At 42.4% G+C, this 22,575-nt stretch overlaps 2 protein-coding genes and 1 long non-coding RNA gene across 5 annotated transcripts in view; 2 read left to right on the top strand and 1 right to left on the bottom strand.

The window, feature by feature from the left end:
- Positions 1 to 2,418, top strand: part of USP7 (ubiquitin specific peptidase 7) — a 72,783-nt gene extending 70,365 nt beyond the window's left edge. For both annotated transcript variants that reach the window (XM_084537277.1, XM_084537278.1), the window contains one exon: positions 1,050 to 2,418. In XM_084537277.1, the coding sequence (XP_084393403.1) occupies positions 1,050 to 1,156 (107 nt within the window). In that variant the 3' untranslated portion in view covers positions 1,157 to 2,418. The remainder of the gene's footprint in view (positions 1 to 1,049) is intronic.
- Positions 2,419 to 7,226: 4,808 nt separating this feature from the next.
- The window catches only part of LOC311444992, a 39,034-nt gene continuing 23,685 nt past the window's right edge, over positions 7,227 to 22,575 (top strand). Inside the window, exon 1 of one of the 2 annotated variants that reach the window (XR_014698156.1) lies at positions 7,227 to 7,935. This is a non-coding gene — a long non-coding RNA (uncharacterized lncRNA). Of the gene's footprint in view, positions 7,936 to 8,887; positions 9,685 to 22,575 lie in introns of those variants that run through there. The other variant, XR_014698157.1, reaches the window with a different exon arrangement.
- LITAFD (LITAF domain containing) lies at positions 9,658 to 13,756 on the bottom strand (the record flags this gene model as incomplete). The annotated part of the gene is made up of 4 exons (XM_084536992.1): positions 9,658 to 10,205; positions 10,599 to 10,792; positions 11,873 to 11,938; positions 13,651 to 13,756. The coding sequence occupies 4 exons, from the start codon at positions 13,754 to 13,756 to the stop codon at positions 10,053 to 10,055; spliced, it is 519 nt and encodes a 172-aa protein (XP_084393118.1). The 3' UTR covers positions 9,658 to 10,052.

The following is a 22,575-nucleotide window of genomic DNA, read 5'->3' as shown; positions in this document are numbered from 1 at the left end:
TCTCCATTTGTAAAGATGCACTCTAATGACAATTGTGCTAACAGCGTATGATTTCATTTCTTTCTTTAAAAGACATTAAGGTGATCTCAGCCAGATTGGCAGTACTTTTACATTGGACATTGACCATTACGTCTAAAAGGAAAATTATTTTGATTTGAAGAAAATACAACCAAAAATGCAGATGCAGGCAACCAGAAAGGTCAAGTGTTTTATGCTTTAGTGATTGCAGATGATGTCCTGAAATATAGGAGTGTGCTCTCTTGCTGGGGGGCTATTTAGTTTGTGCCATTATCGTTTCACTTCAAAGAACATTTGATGCTCTCCATTGAAGACATTTTAAAAGGGAGTATTTTCCATTTGCAAGAAGTACATGGAATGTGTTTTTTCATGAAAATTAGCAGTAGGTAAAAACAATATTGGGTTGAACACGTGAAAAATTTTGTATGGTTTCTGCATAGTCCAAATATGACTAATTTTTTCCTCAGAAAATAAGTACAAGGTCGGTTACATGATTTCTTAATAAACTCATAATTTGCGTTTTACATGTTTTTAAGAATGTTCCTACTTAAACCAGGTGATAAGAATAGCTTAATACAGCAGCAATCACTTATACTGTGGCAAATACTATAGGTTATCATATTTAGATTATGATTTCCTCTTTCAAGCACCACCTAGCACTTCTGTGAAAGGTGGTACTCCAGTTGACTTCAATTGGCATGCTTCTAGCTATAAATCGCAAAAGCAAGGGTTGTTTTTTGTTGTTTTTTAACTTTAGCATATACTTCACTGCTATAAACTCCTGTAAGTGACTGAAGAGGAGGAAAACAAGCTACCTGATGCAGAAAACAGTTGTAGAAATATTACTGGGAGGAAAGTTGTGGTCAGGAAAGCAGCTGTTATGGCTGGGGATTATAAGAGTGTTCTGCAGCCCTCTTCCATGCTGTATGATTCCTAGCAAACTGAACAGGGGCATGCATGAGTAGTTTGTGTAAAGGAGTCTTTTCAACTTACTCTTAAAAACTTCATTTTTTTTCTCTTTTCTTTTCTAGGCAACATGTCTCATCCAAGGCCATGGCTAGGGCTTGACCATTTCAATAAAGCCCCAAAGAGAAGTCGCTACACTTACCTTGAAAAAGCTATTAAAATCCATAACTGACTTACTTAACCAGATTGTCAAGGCAAGGGACAAAAATAAGTGTGTGTGTGCACCTTTTTAACAACTGTAGAACTTTGGTACACGTGCACTATATCTGAAGTCTTCAGCAAGAGGATTTGCTGCTGATGTTAATTTTATTTTGTTGAGGCTGTTCAGTTTGGCTTCTCTGTATCTATTGACTGCCCTTTTTGAGCAAAATGAAGGTGTTTTTATAAAGCTTGGATGCCAATGAGAGTTATTTTATGGTAAACGTAATGCAAGGCAATTGTCAGCATAATGAGGGAAGAGTTTAGTAGAACAGTTGACATTGGCAAAATATTTGTCTGTAGTACGTTTATAGATGGCATAAGCTGGCTGGCTGCCCTTCCTGGTATGGTATTCACCATCACTGCAGCTAGTAAGTCTTATGTTTAGACTCACATCAGATTTATTTCCTTCAGTTATACTTTAAATGACATTTTTGTGCATTTGTAAATGCAAAAAACTCACATCATCAATAAATAGCAATCTCTACTTCATTGTGTACATTGTTGGCACTTATTCGGGATTTTTGTCTCCTCCAGCTGCATAGAATCTTTTTTAATGAACTAGTTTTCATTTAATTTAGTCACTACTTTGCATCCTGTTTTGCCAAGTGGATGCCCTGACTCCTAAAATGAGATATTTGGGACTTTTTATTAAATTATCAACCATTGTTGAATACAGTTGCAATTTATTATGCCATCTTCTGGGAAACAGAATGACACTCAAAGTTGGCAAAAGCAAGTGAAAGGATTATAAATATCATTAATTTAGTTAACATGGGAAGAGATGGGGAAAACACAAGAAATAGCCTTTTAGCACAGAGGGGCATGCTCACTAGTATTTAGTAAGCTGTTGACTTTGTATAAAAAAGGAAGAAAAAAAAAAAGAAAAAAAGAAAAACTGAAATTGTATATTTAATGAATGAACATGTACAATTTAACACTTGGAGGTTAATTTTGTTGGGTGAGTCTGCAAGTGAATTTCACTGATGTTGATATTCATTGTGTGTAGTTTTATTTCAGTCCCCAGACTGCTTCCTTTTATTTTGGAGCTAATGCCAGCCGCGTGTCTAGTTTTGAGTGCAGTAAAGATAGAATCAGCAATCCACACTTAATTTTACATTTTTTTCCAGTATTTTATTTTGTTTCTGTAGCCGCAGTGTACAACAACTCTTCCTGTATATTGCCTTTTTTTGCTGGAAAATGTTGTATGTTGAATAAAATTTTCTATAAAATTTTTCTTCGGTGAGTGATGACATGGAAGTTGAAGAAGATTTTCTCTTCTCCCTGGAAATAGTGTTCTGGGAAAGTACTTTTATTTGTGGGGTTTTGCTAAAGGTGTGTTTTCTTGTTTTCAGTGTTGACAATTGTATAACCCTCATATTGGTTGTTTTGGAGTTTGGGGGGAAATTTGTGGGGTTTTGTGTTCAGTTGTTTTAGGTTTTGGATTTTTTTTTTTCTTTTTTTGTTTTGTTCTGTTTTTGGGTGTCTTGTTTTTTTTTTTTTTTTACCTCCTAACTAGTTTCATTTGAGCTTAACAAATAGAAGGGTTTTCCTGGAAGGAACCATGTACAAATACTATGAATGGAAAAATTATTTTGCTAGTTTGTTTGTAAAGCTTGTAGTAGAGTCTTTGTGGTAGACTTGACTCTGCCTGCCTGTACAAAATTTTGTCGTCCAGATTCTCAAGTCTAATATTATAAATGGTGTGAAATTAAAATCTGGAGTCTCTAAAGGTAAGCTCCCTTAATAGAGTGATAGGTTTCCTCTGTAGTGTGCTCCCTGTATTCATAACCAAAACAAAGTTCTTAGAAGCTTCCTTTTCTCAGACCTACCAATAAACATTTAGTAGGGGTTGTATACATGTGATGGCCTTTATACTTTCTTTTCTGAGATGTGGGTGCTGGTGATAACTGAAAACACCAGCAAGTATTTTTAAATTGAATTTTAAGGTATTTTGTTCATTTAGCTTTAAAAATGCGTTAATCTCCAATATTAGGTGTGTTTAAATTTCTTTTTAATTTATATGCCGTGGTGCTTTTAACTGTCTCCAATTCCCAGTCAAAGCAAACTAGTTTACATTGCTTTTGTCGTCTGAGTACATAGATTACAGGTAGAAGGAAGTGCTTAAATAGCATGCCTTAAATGGATCAAGGTTTCCTTTGACTTGTATTTGCATTGAACTGGTGAGAAAGGTAACGCAATCCAAGACAACTGGTACTTTCACTAGTAGTACTTGGGTTGTCTCTACAGGCTTTCAGTAAATATCAGGGTTTGTATTCAAAATACATCTGTAAAATTAGGTAACTCCGATCAGCGGTAGTACGCCCTAATTATATTTTGTGAATTCGTTGTTATGGTAGACAGATACGAAATCGAGTATCTGAATGTCACTAACTTTTAGCACTAATTTATGGAATTCTGGCAGCTTCTAGGGAATATCTTATGAAATCGCAATACTTCCTATTTCAGAAGAAAATACTGCTAACAAAGTAAATTTTGTGTGCCTTTTGATTTTTAGATGACTAGTTCTTACATGCTTCAGTATTTGTGCAATTCCCACAACAATTTTGAAAAGACAATACATTAAGGCATTCCGTATGCACTATTTCCAGTAACGGAAGTTTTTTATGGGGAAAAAAAAATGGAGCACAAATAACTTACTACTCAAATGTAGAAACACACACAGCTATGAAGAGGAAGAATGGAGGTTTTCTCAGGTGCAGTATCTTTGTTTAGCTCATTCTAAAAATTTACAATAGTGCAGTCTTCAAAGCTACTGTGCTTTCCATTTCTAATTCAGATATTGGAATTATCTGGATAAGAGCAAATGCATTAAAATAACTTAATGATAATAAGTGTTAAGCAATAAGGATGTAGATTCATGGTACACAGGATCAGAGCACCATGATGTTAATGGCCCGTCTGAATTCTTGAAAATAGCAAGAATTGTTCCTGTAGATTTACAATAGTGCCTTTTATTCTAAAGGAGTCCAAAGCATTCTGTGAAATCTAAGCAAATCACACCAGTGAAATAGTTTGACTAGAGAGTGACAGCCAACAAAAACACCCTTTATACAAGAAGGCTTGCTTAGCACCAGGACGAATTCATACTGCTGCAAGACACGTCAGAGGGATCAGGCCGATGTCATGCCACAGGACATGCAGTGCCCGGTGCTGTATCTACCTCAGCTGCTGCCCCTCGGAGCTGGGACCCAGCCTGCTGCTCCCCAGGGCCTCGGACCTGGAGCTTGGACCGCCCTCAGTCCTGCAGGCTCTGTGCTGGCTGCAGGCATCAGTACGTAGATCTAAGCGATGCTGTGTTTTGCTATTTGATAACCTTTGTGAGAAATCTTTTTTTTTTTTTTTTTCTGTAGGAACTGTATATATTGTAAATAAAATAGATAAGGGTAAACATTGGATTTGTGTCTTGTCCGTTCCTTTTTTGAAAAGAAACAAAAGTGAAAGGGTTGCTCAGAAGTCAAGGTGATTTTGATTAGATGGAGGAGATGAATTTTGCAAAACTCAACTAAATCATGTCAAGAATGACATTCATAATGTAAGTAGACTTGGCCAGAGGGTAAATACTGAGTTCTGCAGCAATTCCTAGGGTTTCAGCTCTTCCTGTTTTTCCTCAGAGGATCTAAGCAAGCATTTAGATATTGAGGTAGCAAGGGTCAGGGTTTAGCATGTGCGTGGCCTGGTGTCATTTATCCTTTGCTTTTACATGAGCCTGGCCTTTAGGATCTGAAAAAGGGGCTACACCAGGCAGTAGCTGGAGTCTGCCTTTCTTATAAAATACTTGCATAAGCTATTGTGCCTCCAGATATTGGAGCAAAAATGTTTTGACTACTTTTGCTAATATCCTCCGCACATCTTAAATCATATGCATCATTTCTTTCTGTTATGCATATATTCAGGGTTATTTGTTTCTGCACTTGCCTTCTAAATGTTATCCAACTTGATGTGTATTCACTGTTATTTAGAGGTAAAGCTTATTCTTTCACAGACAGATTTTAAAATTGAGAGAAAACCTAACATTTAAAAATATTTGAAATGGTGGAAAAAATCTGGCTGATGTCTGTTTGGCTGCTTGTGGATTTTACCATCGTGGTGTTACTTCCTGTTAGGTCAAAGTGATTAAGGAGGCTGTGTCACCGGAGGATGCAGATTTACTGACCTTGTTATCATATGAAAGCCAGGGCAGCCCCTAGAATGGCCTTCCTTGCCTGTTACTTCTGCCACTGGGTTGAGAAGGCCGGAGGTGTTGGGTCTGGCCTTTGTGCAGGTCCCTGGGATTCACCATGAAGGTTCCTGTATGGAAATAGCTCACCAGAGAAATTTTACTACCAAGCTTGTACTGCTCTCAGAGCTTCTAGGTCGATGTTTATGATGTCAATATTATAAAAGCCTTTGTATTCTTCAGTAAAATTCCCTGCATCCAGCTAGTTTAATAGCTTGGTATTCACTGGTATGCCCCCCCCTTCCCTTTCTCCCCTCTCCCCCCAGTCTTCAAATTGTTTGAAATCCTTTGTGGTCTAGAGGCCTCTTTTTAGCTGTATTCCTCTGACTGGAGCCTTGTGCTGTTCTGCAGAGATCCTACTGTAGCAAGGTGACCAATGTGTTCAGCCTGGGAGCTGGCTGATGATATTGAAGGCCTTTTACAGCCTAGATGATTCTGTGTTTCTGTGATGCCGGGGACAGGGAACAAGTAGCTGGGAGAGGCCAGTTTAATGAGAGCATTTATACAAGCCGTAGACGAAGAGAAATGCATTGGGGTCAAGATGTACCGCTGCCCTCAGGGCTGTACTGAACACTTCTATCAGATTGTTTAATGTGAAAACAATTCAGATACAGATCATGGACAGTTTGTTTCCAGGTAGCATAATTTGACCACCTGCTGTGCTCAAGTCCTGAGGAAAACTGATGACAGGTTTGTTGCATGGGATCATTCTGGCACTAAATCACAGCTTAGGCTAATTGATGCCCAGCTGCATCAATTTAAGCATGATAGGTGATGATCTGTGGAACTCTGAATTACACTTGCTCTGTTACTAGCAACAGTTTTCAACAGTGTCTCTTGCTTTTTGCTGTTCTCATCAAAAAGGTGAGGTGTCTTCAATTTTTGGTGTCTGCCAGGCTGAAACATCAGCCTGCTGCTTGCTGTAGCACAGACATTAGCTTGGGCTACACATGAGTTTGATTTGTCTGGAAAATAGTCGTGTAATGGTTTTTACTTACCTCATACAACATGGCAAAAAAAGTACACTTGTATTATTCTCTGCTCAAACACTGGAGTTCTCATACTTATATATGCTCCTCAAAAGCGCATGCACAAATCTACAGTAGTTCAGCTGTATCTATTTAAAAATGTGCTACTAGCTAGATAGATGCTATTTGTAATAAAGACGAGCTCCAGGTAGTTTAAGATGACTGCACAAGGAGGAATGCCACTCTGAGAACTAATTTCTGATGCATTCTTCAAACCTACAGCTTTCACTTTTTCAGAATTCAGAATTGTAACACTGCCACCCGCTGGAGCGCTGGCAGCACAGCGCGGGTATCGGGGCTCGTGTACAGCCGGTACAAACTGCGTCCTGCTGGCGAACGCTTACTGGGTGCCATTGGGGCAGTGTTAGGCTGTAGCAGGGACAAATTCAGGAAAAATCAAGAGTCGATGCTACCTAGAGCTTATGATTATCTGTCATACGTGTGGTATTGAATAAGCTGCGTTGCCAATGTACGCATGTAGGCCAACTCTGGCTGGTATTTATTTACATATTAAAAAAAGGTCTGTTTTAGTTTTCTCATCAGATTCACAGACAAAATAGAATGACTGTCTATGGAAAAAAAAAAAAAGTACTTTTTTTTTTTTTTTTAAAGGACCTTCCTGTAAGTGTGTATCTAGAGTACATAACCAGTGGAAGCAAACAGTCCCTAAATTTTAGGGTGTGGGGAGGTCTAGTTATAGAAAACAAAAGAAATCACAACACTCACTTTTTGAACTTCCTTCTGTTAGCAGCAGTGATATCTTCTCTGTAGTCGCATTTAAATCCTTTCTGGGCTTTTTCAAGTTAGCAGTTTTTTGGGTGTTAAGACTGTCAGTAAATACAGGCTCTATGTGTGGGTTTGTTTTCTTTTTTTTTTTTTTTTTTTTTGTTACAACTCTATAGTTTTTGAAAGCACATCATTAATTAAAACCTCAATCCCTTGTTAGTTTTTTTTTATTATTATTCAACCTTCCCAAAAGCAGCTGCAATTATAAAATTCATTAAAAACATGACCCCATGTTTCTACAAGGAAAATGGCTGCTACTTCCAAAGCAGGCCGGAGTTGTTGTTAAGCATTCAGGCTGCAAGGTTTTACTTCTGTCACACAAGTTACTTGTTTGCAGCTTCATGAATGCAGTGTTCATGTGCTGCCTCCCCTCAGCCAGTGATCTGGACATGTGCGATCTGCACGGGCAGCAGAAGGGAGGTGAGGTGTCTGATCTGGGCAGGCAGGCCTCACGGTTCCTTTCTCCAGAAGCACAGAAGGTCTGAGGAAGCCCATGGAAGATGTAAGCAAGTGCTGACAACACACCTCGGCTATGGTCTTTGTGCCTGATGTGAGGAGAGGGTGCCCCTGTTCAGACCTACCCTGTCTGTCCCTACAGCCTTAATGCTTCACAGTTCGTGTTAGTGTTCGAGGAGTGAGAGGATGTTGCATTCAAATACAACAGGTTATAGCCAGGCCAACCTGGCTATACGGTAACCTGTAAGTACAGTAAGAACTACAGTAAAATAGTTGCTTGAAAAGACTGTGGTCACTTCTACATGGTTGAAGATCGATATAGTTGCAGATATGTAGAGGGATGTGGAAAGACAAATTTAGAAGCTGTAACGATAATGCAAATGGAAGAAGCTACACCAGTGAAGGAAACTAAAAAGTTTTGAATTATGTGCTTGCTGTGTACAGGGCATTGGTTGCACCTGGTTCTCCATGTTCTTCATTTCTAGTCTGCTTGTACACCTGTGGCTCTCCTACAACGAGCACAACCTCAAAGCTAAGTAGAGATACTGCTTTCTTTCCTTAAAAGTAGGCTAAAGCATGATTACGCTCTTACTGTCCTTGTGTGATAGCCATCACAGCGTCACTGATTAACAAATCTGAGTCTCAGTCCAGAAGAGATCCCGTGCACGTGTGGTCGGTGCAGCAGTTTCGGCAGTGGCAGTAGCTCTGAATTTGAGGGACTGAAGCTCCCCCATGGGGGTGCTGGTGGGACACAGACACATGGAAGTCCTGGCACCCTCAGGCTAAGAGCCTGTGGGGTTGCTCTGCCTCTCCTGTGTAAAACAGCTGGAGAAGGCCCAGCGCGATGAGGTAGAACAGCGTTCTGCTCAGGCAAAGCGGGTTTCGAACGGCACCCAGGAGCCGGGGTTTGGTGGAAGCCGAAGGCTGCCGCGTGCCTCCTCTGTCCCCCTTGCTCCAGCTGGGCCCAGCCCCGTCCCTCCTTCCTCCCTCGTGGCTCGGCTCGGGGCTTGCCCCGGGGAGGAGCTCGGTCCCGCCGGGGGCCTGGGCCCCCCAGGGGGCGGCCGAGAGCCGCGCGGGAAGGGCGGGGGCCGGGTCTGAGGCGGGTGCCCCAGCGGGGAGGCCGGGCCGGAGGAGCCGTGAGGTGCCCGGGGAGCGCGGCTGGGGGGCGGGAAAGGAGAACAGGGGCGGTCCGGGGGTTCCCTCAGGTCGGTAGCGCAGAGGCGAAAGCTGACTAGGGAGTTCTGGCTGTTTTATTACTGAAAGTTTGAATTTGTGATGATTTTGTATAGAAGCTGTGGGAAAGAGCACAGGTAGATCGTATGTTCTGCTGAAAGAATCACAAGAAGCAGGCTTGGCTCATGAACAGCGTGGTGTGGTCAAATGCTTCGGGAGGTTTCCTGATGTCGCAGGTGGATTGGAGCAGCTCTGCAGCAACGCGCTTCGTGCTCCCGGCGAGCTGGGTCGTAGCTGGGGAAGTTTTTGCCTTGCCTCTGGCCTGGCCTCCTCCACACCACTACGCAGGCTGGTTTCCCCAGCTTGCCTGACTCCGTTCCCCAGTGGTATGAGGCTCTTGCAGCCGCCCTGTCCTTCAGGAGACGTCGATGCATCAGTGCTTGGGTTTGGTTCTGTGGAGTGGGTGAGTGCTGGGATGCTGCCTCTACCCCAGTCTCTCAAGACTACCTTCTTTCTATGGCTTATTTCCCTGAAGAACTAAAACACAGATTTTCATCAAATAATGTCAGGCTAAATGGGACGCTTTATAGTTCTTCTAGCTGCGTGGTTTCTACAGATCTTCCGGAGCATGAGCAGGGTGCCTTCAGCCATGGGAAATTTGTTGTATCTCATATGTAACACAACAATGAAAATCTCATAACAGCATTTCATCAATAAATAATAACCAGCTACCCCTGTACCACTCACAGCCCTGCAGGGGTAGGTCACATACAAAGAACACAGAAAAAATCCCGACCAGTCAGTTTTAGTGCATATAAGGTAAGTGCTTCTCTAACACGTGCTTGTCCAAGCCTCTTGGTTACTGGTGGGTTGAAAAGTCTGTGTCCCAGCTGGGTTGGAGATCTGAGAGTAGTAGTAGCAGCACTGAAGTATTCACTAGCTGGTCACTTTATAACTCAAGAGAACTATTCAAACAGAGCATGAAATAAGTGAAAATGTAAATTAGTCTTTAAGGCTTTTCATTTTGAAGTCAGTCCAACCATGGGATGGTAAACTCCAGATGACTTAGCCAGAGAGCTGCAGAACCAAAGCCTACTCATAGGTTTCCTGGCAGTAGTTTTACATGTGGAATCTTACACCATTAGGGAACAGAAACTTGGCATCATCTGGTTGCATAAACTCTGTCCCTATAGTCTTTTGTATCTATAAATATGAAAATGGCAGCATGGGCAGTAATGGTCTGCATCCTTGAAGATCTTCACGAAGAAAGGTACAAAGCAGCATCCAAAACAGCACCTACAGGCAAAGAGGAAATGGACATACATGAAGTGATTTACTAACTTTTCTTTTTATTGGCTTCCTCTATTTTTTGTCTGCCATTTCACAGCATGAATCCTCTTGTCTCCCAGGTTTCTTAATATTTAAATTATCTTCCCAAAGACTAATCATCTTCACTGCTAACACCTTATGTGTTAGTCTGATTCTGAATTATGATAGGGAAGTGAATAATCTTTTACTTGTCTTATGAAAAGTAATAACGTACTTGATTAAATTTAGCATCCCTGGCAGCCATGATGACTGTGTCTAGTACGGACAGACTGGCTTCTTAGGTTGTACAGAGAAGGGCTAACTGTCTATATAAGCATTAACTAGAATTTTATTTTTTAATGGATCTATCTTTTTAAACTTCTGCTACGAAGAATCTCTGATGTATACATGAAAGCTTACCCAACCATACACAAGCTGGTGCACAGAAGGTAAGACAGTCTGCCCAGCCTGTAGGTGACCTGTGTGGTGATGTGCTGGCGGCAGGAAGGGCATATTGTGGATGTTGGTCTGCTTGAGAAGATTCCTGCTACTATGATCGGAGGCTGAGACACCAGGTAAACTGAGTTTAAGAGGAAACAAGAAGCAGCAAAATTAGAAGGATGTGGAGTATTTTACACATTATCAATCCTTAGTTGTAGAATGTAGGTTCTTAAAATGACCAGTCTAGAGCCACTTCTGTTACTAGTATCGACTAAAGGCATATTCACAAGAGCTACTGTAATGTTTGTTCCATGTATCCCAACACATTCCTTCTACCAACCAGTATCTACATGGATAAAGGCATATGCAGGGAACTGCCTACAGGAAAATCTCTACAGTCAGGCAATCTCCGCTGCTAAGCGGTGACACTGAGAGTTTATCTTCTGATATTTAACATACTGTGAAAAAGTGTGTTCTCCCTGAAGAAAAGGATTTGAAGGATATAGAGGAGCTTTCTGGATCGGCTTTTCAGTAACTACAAGAAATTCAGAAAAGTAGTTACTACATTATACAAACGTTATCAGTCATATGCCAGCATGACTTCAGTTAGTAACATGTGTAACTTCCCTCGTGTCTTTGTAGTCTGGATTTGAGTCAGTTATACCTCCTTGAGAAGTGTGCACCTTGTAGCTACAAGAAAGATTTTACAGAAATATTTTCAGTGAAAAATCCCATTTTAAGGCTCCTAAAACAAGTTAAGGGTACATTCAAACTGTAGCCTAAAGCAAAGATCTGGGAGTGGGAAGGTGGTGTCTGTTAGACAGGTAGGATGTATGATATCTGAGTTTGTCTCCTGGTCTTAGGTATTTTAAAAAACACACACATCTTCCTTCCTTCCCATAAGAGATGGTATTTGACTTTCTTTGAAGCCTTTCCTCAGTGTCTCCTTTGAGCTTGTCCACTTAAATAAAGGTTACTAGAAAAGGAACAATAAAATAAACTGGACTTAAAATAATTATTATGAAAGTCCTAGCTGGTTCAGAAAAAGAGTGCTTCTGCAGACTGGCAACTGCTGGAAAATGAGTCTGAGTCTGTCATCTTAGGTTATCTTCCAACATTTCTGGGGAAATTTTCCATCTTCTTAGATTGTGATTGTTCAGAAAACTCCATCTTTGTAGACTTGAAAACCAAAACCATTTTGCTTTTGTTAGCAGTAGAATTATGATCGTTGTCAGAAACACAGTCCCCCAGCACATACCTGGTTGTTCAACAGTGGTTGTTTCATGATAGGAGTAAGGTGGAGGAGGAGGATATTCATAACCCCCTGTGAAAAGAAAAACAGTAACACAAAAATATGTCCTGCTCATGCCTCCCAAAAGCCCTGTTTGGAGTCAAAGCAGATGCATTGGAAGGTGCCTCACAGGAGAGGCTGACATGACTCAGTGAAGTACAGGATAGGGAACAAATTATATTGATTTGATTCACAGAATTTTAAAGCCAAAAGAGCCCACAGTGACTAGCTGGTCTCATTTTTCTGTACAACATAAGCCAAGAAATCAAATCCTTTTTTCAACATGAATTCTTTGACTGCATCTACTCTAGCATAGCATCAGAGTGACGCTTTGTCTAATTTTAAAAACAAAATCAACAGTACCTCTAACTAGGTTGTTTTAATGATTACTACCTTTACTATTAATATTTGGAATCTTTTCTCTAGTCTGAATTTTATCCAGCTTCAGTTTCCAGCCAAGGAATTCCAACATATCTTTGGCTCTACAAAAAAAAAAAAAAAAAAAAGTACCTGATGAGTGACACCTCATTTTTTTTTTTTTTTTTTTAGTTTTTCTGTTGTTTTTGTTTTTCTGGGGGGAGATGGAAGGCTTAATTGTAGAAAAAGAAATTTGTAAGAAATTACAAAGTAAAGAATTTCCTCTCAATCTAAAAGAGGAATTTTTTTTGTATAAGAGGATTATCACTTGGGATGTTTTGTGAAGAATCTGCTTCCTCTGTGGCTCTCTACGCAGGGACAAGACGGTGCAGCTCAGTGTTAGGTGTGTCAGTGCCTGTCTCTAGGAAGTGAGGCTTTTTGTCCCCAACCTCTTGTAAGTTCTTCTGAGTGTTTAGAAAGAAACCAGAGAGCTCTTTGTAAAGAAAAATGTGTACAAAGTGCTGATCAGAGTAAAGTGCTCTGAAATGAGTGACGTTCAGAAGCCCCATGCTCACACATCTAGCCTCGTTAGCCACCTTCTGACCTCCCCTTCTGGTTTCTGCTCCACTCCTGTCTGGTGAGTGGCTATTTCCTCAATAGCAGGAAGGCAGAAGAGGTAAAACCACTGATATCAGTGTCTTTCAATGAGCATGGGCTCCAGCAGGCAGAAGACAAAGCAGTGTTGAGAGACTTGTCATCGTGAGAGCAATGCCCAGTTTCAGAGCAAAAAGCCAACCCAGCAGTACAGCAGCTCTCGGTGCCCGCTTGCAGTCATGGAGCTGCAATGCTAGCAATTCAGTCGTGATGTTCGCTGTGAGATGGCACTGGGGAGGGGTTGCTCATTGCTACGCAACACAGGTACAAAACTGACTCATCTAGGAAGAGCAGCTCCGGGCAGCAGGAGTGTTTGGGAAGACACCAGTCCTCTGGAAAACTAGATCACGGTTTAAGTAAGACCTAGCCAGTCTGTGTACAGAGTTTGCTGGCTGAACACTTGCTTGTTAGGAATACGGAATTACTGTAGAAAGACGTCTGCAACTCCTTTTCCAGTAAAGCAATTGTTGTTAGGAAAATGAGTAACTAAACCAACACAAATATATGTGCTTTCCATTTTAAGTGGAGTGCCCATTAGGAGACTATACCAGCTTGCCTACCTCAAGCTGGGTTTTATACACTGGCACAGGCACCTTCTAAACCCATCATGTCCTAACAAAGCCAGGCCCTTTATGAGGTGGCTTAGTTATGCTCTGGAAAACAGCTATCAGTGTCTGCCCCACAGCCACAGGGAGCACGCTCTTTCCGACCTCCTCCTGGCAAAAGCTGCTTACCCTCTTGGCTGCAGTACTCTGGTGCAGAGGGTTCTTGCCTGTAGGGTTCTTGATGCTGTTCATACATAACCATGGGAATTTCCACACGTTGCTTCTCACTAGCCATCTCTGTAGTTCACCTGCCAAAAGCAGTACAAAACATCTCCTGTAAGTGACTTTCAGTGCCCTGCACTTGTCAGTGCCTCCTTCTGTAATTCCTAGTTCTTATACTTGGCTTTCACATAGAGGAAAACCAGCAGTTCTAATGTTCTAGCTGTTTTACAGACTGAAGTGTGGTCAGTTACTGTTACACTTCCTCATAAGGAAAATGGGAAGGAGGAACAGAAATTACAATATCGCTTTACATATTTCTTTGTGTTGGAAAGATAAAACTGTTCACCCAGAAAACACTACGCAAAGTGGGACTGAAAGTGTTACCTTCAGAGAAAAGTTGTATTTTTTTTCCTATGAATTGTCAAAATGATCAAGGAAAGGAAGATCACACTTCAGAGCATCTGTAAAATCCCTTCACGTGTCATTAAGTCAGAGCGTGCAACTGTGCAACCCATGGCAATTTGGATCTTTCATGTGCTTATTGTGCAACCTTATCACCATTGCTATGACCAGTTCTGTACCGTGAAACTATTGTCTCATCACTACTGTGACATGCTTCTGTTGGGCAAGATCATCATTAAATATGACTGTGCTACCTGAGGCTCTGAACAAGATTAGGCCACAAAGTATGTGTGTTTTGCAGGTGTTAGCAGGGACTGCTCACAACACAGGAGAGGGGGAGGAGGAGGAGGACGCAGCTACAGATGTGTGTTTGTATTACTGTGAATAGAAAGGTGTTAATTACTCATTAAGCACCAAAGCTTAATGGGGCAAAAAGCACCAAAGATAGAATCACAGAATGGTCTGGGTTGGAAGGGACCTTAAAAATCACCTAGTCCGTGCCCCTGCCATGAGCAGGGACATCCTTCACTAAACCAGGTTGCCCAAATCCTCACCTGGCTTTGAACACTTAGAGTGGTGGGGCTTCCACAGCTGCTCTGGGCAACCTGTTCCAGTGCCTCACCACCTTCATCGTGAAATGTTTCTTCCTCATATTCAATCTAAATCTCTACTCTTTCAGTTTAAAGCTATTGCCCCTTATCTTATCAGACAGGCACTATTTTTTTTTTAAGCTTGTCTTTGTCTTTCCATTGTCTTTCTTACAAGCCCCTTTTATACATTGAAAGGCTGTGTTAAGGTCTCCCCAGATCCTTCTCTTCCCCAGGTTGAGCAGCCCCATTAATCTCTGCCCCTTTTCACAGGAGAGGTGCCCCAGCTCTCTGATCATTGTTGTGGCCTCCTCCGGACCTTCTCCTACAGGTTCTTGTCCCCCTTGTGCTGAGGGTCCCAGCAGCACTGCAGGTGGGACCACAAGATAGTAGAAGGCGAGAATCACCTTCCTCAGCCAGATGCTTCTGAGGGCTGCCGAATGAGTGTAGCACAGGGTTGCTGCTGCTCAGGGAACTCCACGGAGCACCTTGCGGTCCAACTACATGTCCTCTGTCACCATGCAGGTGCCTTCCCTGTTTTGGGTCAGGGCTGTGGCCATCCCACGCAGTCATGAGCGATTATGTTAAGAGACATTTGGGTAAGTGAGTAGAGACTGAGAAATGTAACATGTGGCAAGTCGGCACAAGCTGCACATGAGGTCAAACTGGAGGAGCATGGAAATTTCTGAACAAGGCAGAATTTCTCAGCAGGCCTGCTTTCAGTGTGTGTTGGGGGGGAGTGCAAAAGGGAGGGGTCTGGGGTGATGAAATGAAACACCAGCCCTAGGGAGGAAGAAAAGAAGGAATTTAAAAGAATCACTAAGGAAGAAGTGCTGCAATTGTCACGGATCTGGATGAGTGGGAAGTGAAAATGGTAGCAGAATGAATAATAAAGCTAGTAAGTGGGGTGGTGTAGAGAAAACATCAGAAACACGATATTGGCCATGTTGAGGCCAAGCAAGTTGGATAAAATTGCTAATATATTGATTTGAGAGGAGGGATGGGGAAAAGTGTATCTCAGTATACTTGATATAGAGAAACTAAACCTGACTGGGAATGTCAGATGTATCAATGGGCTGACAGGTAACCTGCAAGAGGATCTCACTGAGAATAAAAAAAAAAAAAAAGCTGAGAATTGAGAGGCCTTGGGTAAGATGATGCAGTGAGAGCCAAGGGAGGGCCATGATCAATGGAGAAGAGTCTCAACAGTGACTGCAGGTTCAGAAGTGCTATAACAGACAAATGTTGCATTAGCCAGTGTTGGTGCCCCCGTGAGCTGTTTCTTCAGCACAAGGATCAGTGGGCAAAAAATTAGGGAGTGTATTCAATTTTTTTGGCTTATTGCTATCTTGGTACTTAAACATCATACACTAAATACTGGGTGGTGTCCATTCTGATGACATTTCTGCTCAATTCATCTCACTCGTAAAACAGGAAAAAGAAGGAAGGGATTTTGAATTTCATCCAGTGACTGAAGGCCCAGGCAAAAGGCCTGTCATGAAGCCCAGAGCAGGAGGGAATAATAATAATAATAATAATAATGGTTAACATAGCGAGAACACTGCAAGCTAACTGACTAATGCTTACTCCACCCAGCAAGGTATTGGTACAACAGCTCCAGCTAAATGCATAGGGCAGGCGACGCAGGAGACAAACCAGTGACGTCTGACTTGGCAGCAGAACCAGGAATACGGGAGGAGACCCTCTCTGTGCTTCAGAGGCATCGAGCTCTGAGGCTGTAGGTGTTGGTAATGTTGGTGCCCTGGACGTGCATCGCCCTCAGTGTCTCGTTAGGCAGCTCATAGTGCTGCCCCATGTGCTGTGGTGGAGCACCTGCCCCAGAGGAGGGCAGGAGCTGCGGGTCCCTTCTGGCTCGGGATATCCTGCGCTTCCAGCCGGACGGGCAGCTGGGCCCAGTGTCTGCAGGAGTTCCCTCAGCCTTCCTGCGAGGAAGTGCCCCGGGATTAGCTAACCTCCAGGCCTGAGCGCTGCAAGCTCAGAGGCTCAGAGCAGCGTTCCTTGGAGCGCGCTGTGCAGCTCAAGAGGCCCTTTTATTTACCACGGAAGCGGTCACTCTCAGTTCTTGGTTGCTACTGGGCCTGTTATGTCTGAGAGCCCTCTCGGGTTGCAGACCCCCAAATCTGTAAGTGTTACTGCCATGGGTTATAGCTGGAGCCTTTCCTCTCCACTCGGAGGTGACTGCTGGGAAGGAAGGCATGGCAGAGAATGGGCGGTGTTAGTAAGGAACCTTGTAGGAAAAAAGGGTAAGGAGAACTGTCAGGCAACAACTCCTGAAGAGGAATAGGAAAGAATAGGAAAACATCCTATAAACATATTATAAACATGAGGTCATCTGGGTCCTCCAGAACCCAGCGCAGCATGTAGGAGGCCCGCACTTAATACAGAGGGAGGTGGTGTAGGTGTCTTGTCTGCAGCCATGCTGAGCAAAGAGCTCTCTGCAAGGGCAGAGCAGAGCCCTGCGTGCTTCTGACATGGGGGCTCCTGAGATTGGCTTAAGGAATTAAGGAAAAGTACCTAACTTGCAGGCAGGAACATGCAGTCCCAGGAGCACAGAAACAAGTCTGTGCCTTCTCTACTCTGAAGTCTGAGTCTCTTCTGCATGTGGGCAGGTTCAGTTTGCACTGGAAACTAAAACTCACTTTAAATCCTGTGGAAATTAGTATTATATATATAAAAAAGGGGGGGGGGAGGGAAAGGGGGGAGAGAGAGAAAGCAAATCCTGCCCTGAGGCATATATATGAAGATCCAATTCAGAGAAAGGAAGGTGCAAAGTCTTTATGTTCCAGGAAGGACGTGTCCTAGGGGAGAATAGGCAAGGGCAGTTTCCATCATCTTCCTCTGGGTTTGCTCCAGGCCCTCATGTTCTAGTGTGAAGAGCAGCGCTCGCACAGCCAAGCAAAGCTGGTGTAATGCAGAACTCCGTGGCAGGGAGCACTCTCCAGCACTCACCCACACCTCTGCACATCCCCTCCCGAGCATCCCCAATGACTAAATAACCCCATAGATGAGACTAATCTGACATGCGTCTCTAGGTGCCTGCAGAGAGGCACAGGCCCTATCATCTGTGCTATACAAAGGGGAAACTAAGGCACACAGGACAGTCTTGTCAGGAGTCCTGAGAGAATTGTCATTTGGCCTCCCATGTATAGGTGAAGTAGTTGCAAAGAGAACAAAGATTTTCCTCCTGTCTTTACTATATCTTTTTCAGAAGGGGTTTTCAGTTGTTGTGTATTTGCAATGATGGGCAGAAGTGCAGCCATTTGCGTGTATGAAAATTGGTTGTTTTTTCACTTTTCAAAAGCATTTTTTCCAATTTTGATGGGACTATGCTTTCCACAAGCACCTCTCCTAAGGTGACATTGTGGTACTTGAAATGGAGGTGTTCGTGAGACTGGAGTGTCTGCCCCATGGGATTTGTGTCCATTTTGACTGAAGTGTAGCTCAGCAGAACATAAACTGGGAGTTACTGAACTGTCATTTCCAAAATCTCATCGCCTGAATGCTGATACCTTTGTTTTAGCCTTATGAGCCTGTGCCAATGACATATTTATGATTTCATTTGAGGAACTGAAGTTGACTGCAGCACTAATTCCTCTCCATTCATATTCAGCACCTATAGCCTGGAGAAGAGGTGGATGGGATTGGCAGGTGTGTGCGTGTCAGAGCCCAGGTAACGCTTCCTTTGCCTCTCTGTTCTGTTCTGTGGCAGTTCTCTGTCAGAAGTGGATTGGTCTAATTAAAAATGATGTGGTACTGTGGTGAAAACTGGTCAGGGTTTTCTAATCATTTTCATATTTAACTGAGTCTTTTTTAGCAAGAAGGTTAACTGTTGGGCTTGTACTGCAGACTCCAAATGAGGTTTCCAAAGTGTTTTCAAGAGCACTTGACGTTGGCCTGCCTCTATTCCAGATGAAGCAGTGGTGCTACTCCCAGAACCTAGTCGTGGATGTAGCAGCACAAAACAGCCAGCACTTCTTCTCAAGTAGAGGAGAAAATGTAGGCAGAAGTGGTTATGTGAGAGGGACTAAAGTGGCAAAGGGCTGTCTGCACCCTGTCTGTGCTACGGCTGGCATTAGGGGCTGGATCCGTACCATGGCAGCTGGCACGAGGCTATCCTATCTGGCTGTCACGTCATCTACCACGATGGCATCCAGAATCTTAGGGAGGACAGGAACAAGAGGCTTTGTGAGAAACATGTTTATTCCCTGTTCCAGCTGATGTCAGTGTGGGATTTGACATTGACTTTAGTTTTGTGTGTTGGAATATTAACATTAAAATCCTATAGGAAGTTATCTGCAGGTTTCACGGATGCGTGGAGGTATAGCAGTTTTCACCAGGGATCTCTTGTTTTGGAGGATACTAGTCCAAAGGCTACTTTGCTGTGATGTGTTCTTGCTCTCCTCTCATTGCTGGTTTCATGTTTCCTTGGGCAATTAGCCCTTCCAGTTGCATTTATGAAACAATTTCAATTTCTCTTATTTTAAAGATTGACCATTAAAACACCATTGTTGGCATGCAGTTGTATCTGTGGCTTGAATAATATTGAGCGCATCTGTTTTACTGTATTGAAGCAGTTAATTCTAGTTTTCAGCCAGCAATGAAACACCAAATTCCTCAGTGGAGAGGTCTTCTCCCATTAGCCCAGAGTTTGTTGTTTAGGGTAACATTCACAATGTGCCGAGGCTTTTCAGATGTTCAGGAAGGAATGGTTCCAGCTCTAATACAGATAAACAGAGTTGGGGAGCAGCATTCAGGTATATGTTTATTTGTATTCTTAAAATAGAAGCTTAAAGACATGACAGCAGGCAGCATATAAAAAGTTGGACACTAAAAAAAATATTCAGCATGTCTGATGTAGACATCCTGTCAATGAAATCAATGAAGGATGCTCTGAAAGTACTGTGCTACCCTGCTGCCTTTTCAAGTTCTTTACTCTGGAATTGCAGTTTTAATCCTGTGGTTATTCTGCTTTGTAAGCCTATATCAGGCTACCAGCTTCCTCTCTCAAGTGCAGAGGATGGAGCTATGGGGGATTCAGCTGTGTATGAACCATGTTGCTTGTTGCAAGCTCTTCACTTGGTTCCACTGGCTTGTCTGTTGGCTGCATTGACTCACCAGCCAATATGTAAGGGCCCTGCTCCAGGTGGTCAGTGGAAGAGGTTGGTTGTTCATCTGTTGAAGCCATCAAAAGGATTTCATTATTGACCCAGAGAGCTGGGCAAGAACCCAGAATGTCATTGCGTAGGTAGATGTTGCTCCTCCTCTCCCTTGTGTACAAGGAGATATTTATGTGTAATCCAAGTCACAGTGGCTTAAATGGCAGTTCAGAGCACAAAGAATAACTGTTGTTCACAAAATTAGGAAACATTTACTGAAGAGTGAAATGTTGGTGAGCTGAGCTCCTCAGAAAGAGCTCTTGGCTCTTGGACCAATCTGCAGCAAGACCTTTATCCTTCATGATACTGTAAATGGTTACAATAATGCAAATGTATTTGAAACCTTTTTTTTTTTTTTTTTTTTTTTTTTTTTTTGTCTTCTTTTAGTGCATTTGCTGCAATGTGCACCTGGAGGGCTGGTCGCCTGGTTGCTGGGCTTGCAGAGGCAGCTGTAGCATTTGTGCATGCAAATCAGCGTGCAGGGCAGCCTGGCCCTGCCTACATGGACTCACCACACTGCTGCCTAGGCAGGGACTCCCTGGATTTTCCAGTCCTGTCCCAGGTCAGACGTTTAAGTTAGGTTATTCCTCCTTGAAGGGAGTTCAAGTTTATAATTTAGTACATCTGCTCCTGCTGCTCTCACCTCTGAAGCAGTTCAAAATATTGTAAACTTTTACAAACTTTCTGGCCTAAACTTATTCATGGGAGCTTATCCCTGCTTCTTATTGTGCCAGAATCACCCTTTTAGAAAAGTCCTTCTCCCCCAGAGAGCTTTTCTATCTCTTTGCAGCCTTTCACAGCACTACACAGTTTGTTGTGTCCTCATTTCTGTACAGTAAATTCATCCTTCTTGGACATAAGTGACCAGATGAGCTCTGTCCTCAACCTATATAGTGGTATAAATGTTTTTTTATATTTAGTGGAAATGCTGTCTGTAGTATAATCCAGAGTACTTTTTCCTCTTCTACAGTCACATTGTGCTGGTGACTTGTATTTATGCTGTCATCAGCCAGTAGTAGGTCTTTCTCCTCTGATGTAATTTCCTACTAATGAACTTGTAGTTGAAATTCCTGATAGTATTTTCTAAATGTATAGCTTTGTAGCATTACAACAGATACAAATTCTGTCACGACAATTGTCTAGGCTGTCTCATTCCATGTGCAACAGTTTTTATGCTTCCCAACTTTGTGTCTTCATTCATATGTTTTATTAGCCACTCCTATATTTCTGTGAAGGTTATTAATTAAAATAGTAAATAAGATCTGTCACTGATTTCTGTGTGAACCTTTGATGTAAACAAGATGTCTCTCTTAATACCTGCTCCTTAATTTACTGTTTGAGGCATAATCCCTTGCCTTCCTCAGATGACCAGCCGCTCATTTAAAGGGCCCTTGTGAAGAATGAGGAGGATTGGGCCATGAGATTGCATTAGACCTTCTCCCTCCCTAATTACCATTCCAAAAATAGAGTACTAACCACCAAAAGGAAGCATTGTTCAGTGGTTTGTGCGTTAACCTGTGCTGAGGGGAAAAAAAGATGGGTTCAGTTCCTGTTCCGCAGCAGTGATGATAAGCAAATTAGTCTTGGCTTTGCTCAGCTCTGTTGTATACAGAAATACTGTATCAAGGAGATACAATGTCCATTCTGCAGTAACATGGTCCAAATGTGGTTATGTTGTGTCTTAAAATTTGAGCAAGCAGCAGAAGATAGGAAATACCAACTTCAGTCTCTGCCTTGGCACTGTCTTGGCACGGTTTTGGCTGTCACATTCCCTTCTAGCTGCCTGAACTGAGCGCAGCCTTATACAATTGCTTTCAGCACTTCATCCTTACCTTAAAATGGTAAATATTTGCATCTTTTATTTGATTATTTTACAGATTAACATTCCCTACCGAGAGCATTTAATCGTGGGTAGCCAGCATTTCATTTATGTCCAGCTAAAAATAATGTCCAGAACTTGTCCTTCACTTGAAAGCTGACAGAACAGCTTAAGTGACATGATATAGCATCCGGACTAGCAATTAGCAACCAAGTTATGGATAAACATCAATTTGTAGAAAGCAGGTTTGTGCCCTGCTTTTGTGTGTGAGCTAAGCCCTTTCCTATGGTGCATTAATCTAACTTTCTATTCTTATTACTTTTCTCATCTTCATGTAAAGTATCCTTGGAACTATCTTTGCCTCCAGATTTCCAAAGCTTGGTGAAGCTTGACAATGTAATTATAAAGAGTTAACATTTAACAGCCCAGAGCCACAGCTGTCATATTCCTTGAGCTCCCTGCCCTATCCTTGCCACATCCCTCTCTTTATTTTGTAAGGAGTAAACACAGTACTGATTCAAAGTAATTTGAAAGCTCTTACCTTTAGGTAGCTCTGGCAAGTCTTTGGAGCAAAAATGCTTCAAAAGTTGTTCACTTCATCCACATCTTTCCAGTGCAGCTGTGTCTAGGAAAGCAAGTAGCACACATGACCACTGACATGGCCTGCCGTCATGCCTCAGCAGTGTATGGAGCTGAAGAAGCCAGCGAGTCAGGTTGGTAGACACTGTATAATTATCCCAGCCTACAGCTCACACCTGCTTTGCAGGAAAAGGAATGTTGCATGACAGGCTTGCACCAGAGTTTTTCCCAGATAGTTTTCAAATATCAGATTGAGTTTATTTCATGCTATCTTGAAGCCTACATGAGGATAATCAGAAGAAATGTGGGGTTAACTGGAGGACAACAG

The sequence above is a fragment of the Aythya ferina genome (genome assembly GCF_964211825.1).
Source record: "Aythya ferina genome assembly, chromosome: 15".
Taxonomy (NCBI): Eukaryota; Metazoa; Chordata; class Aves; order Anseriformes; family Anatidae; genus Aythya; species Aythya ferina.
This window is presented reverse-complemented; position numbering and strand designations above follow the sequence as displayed.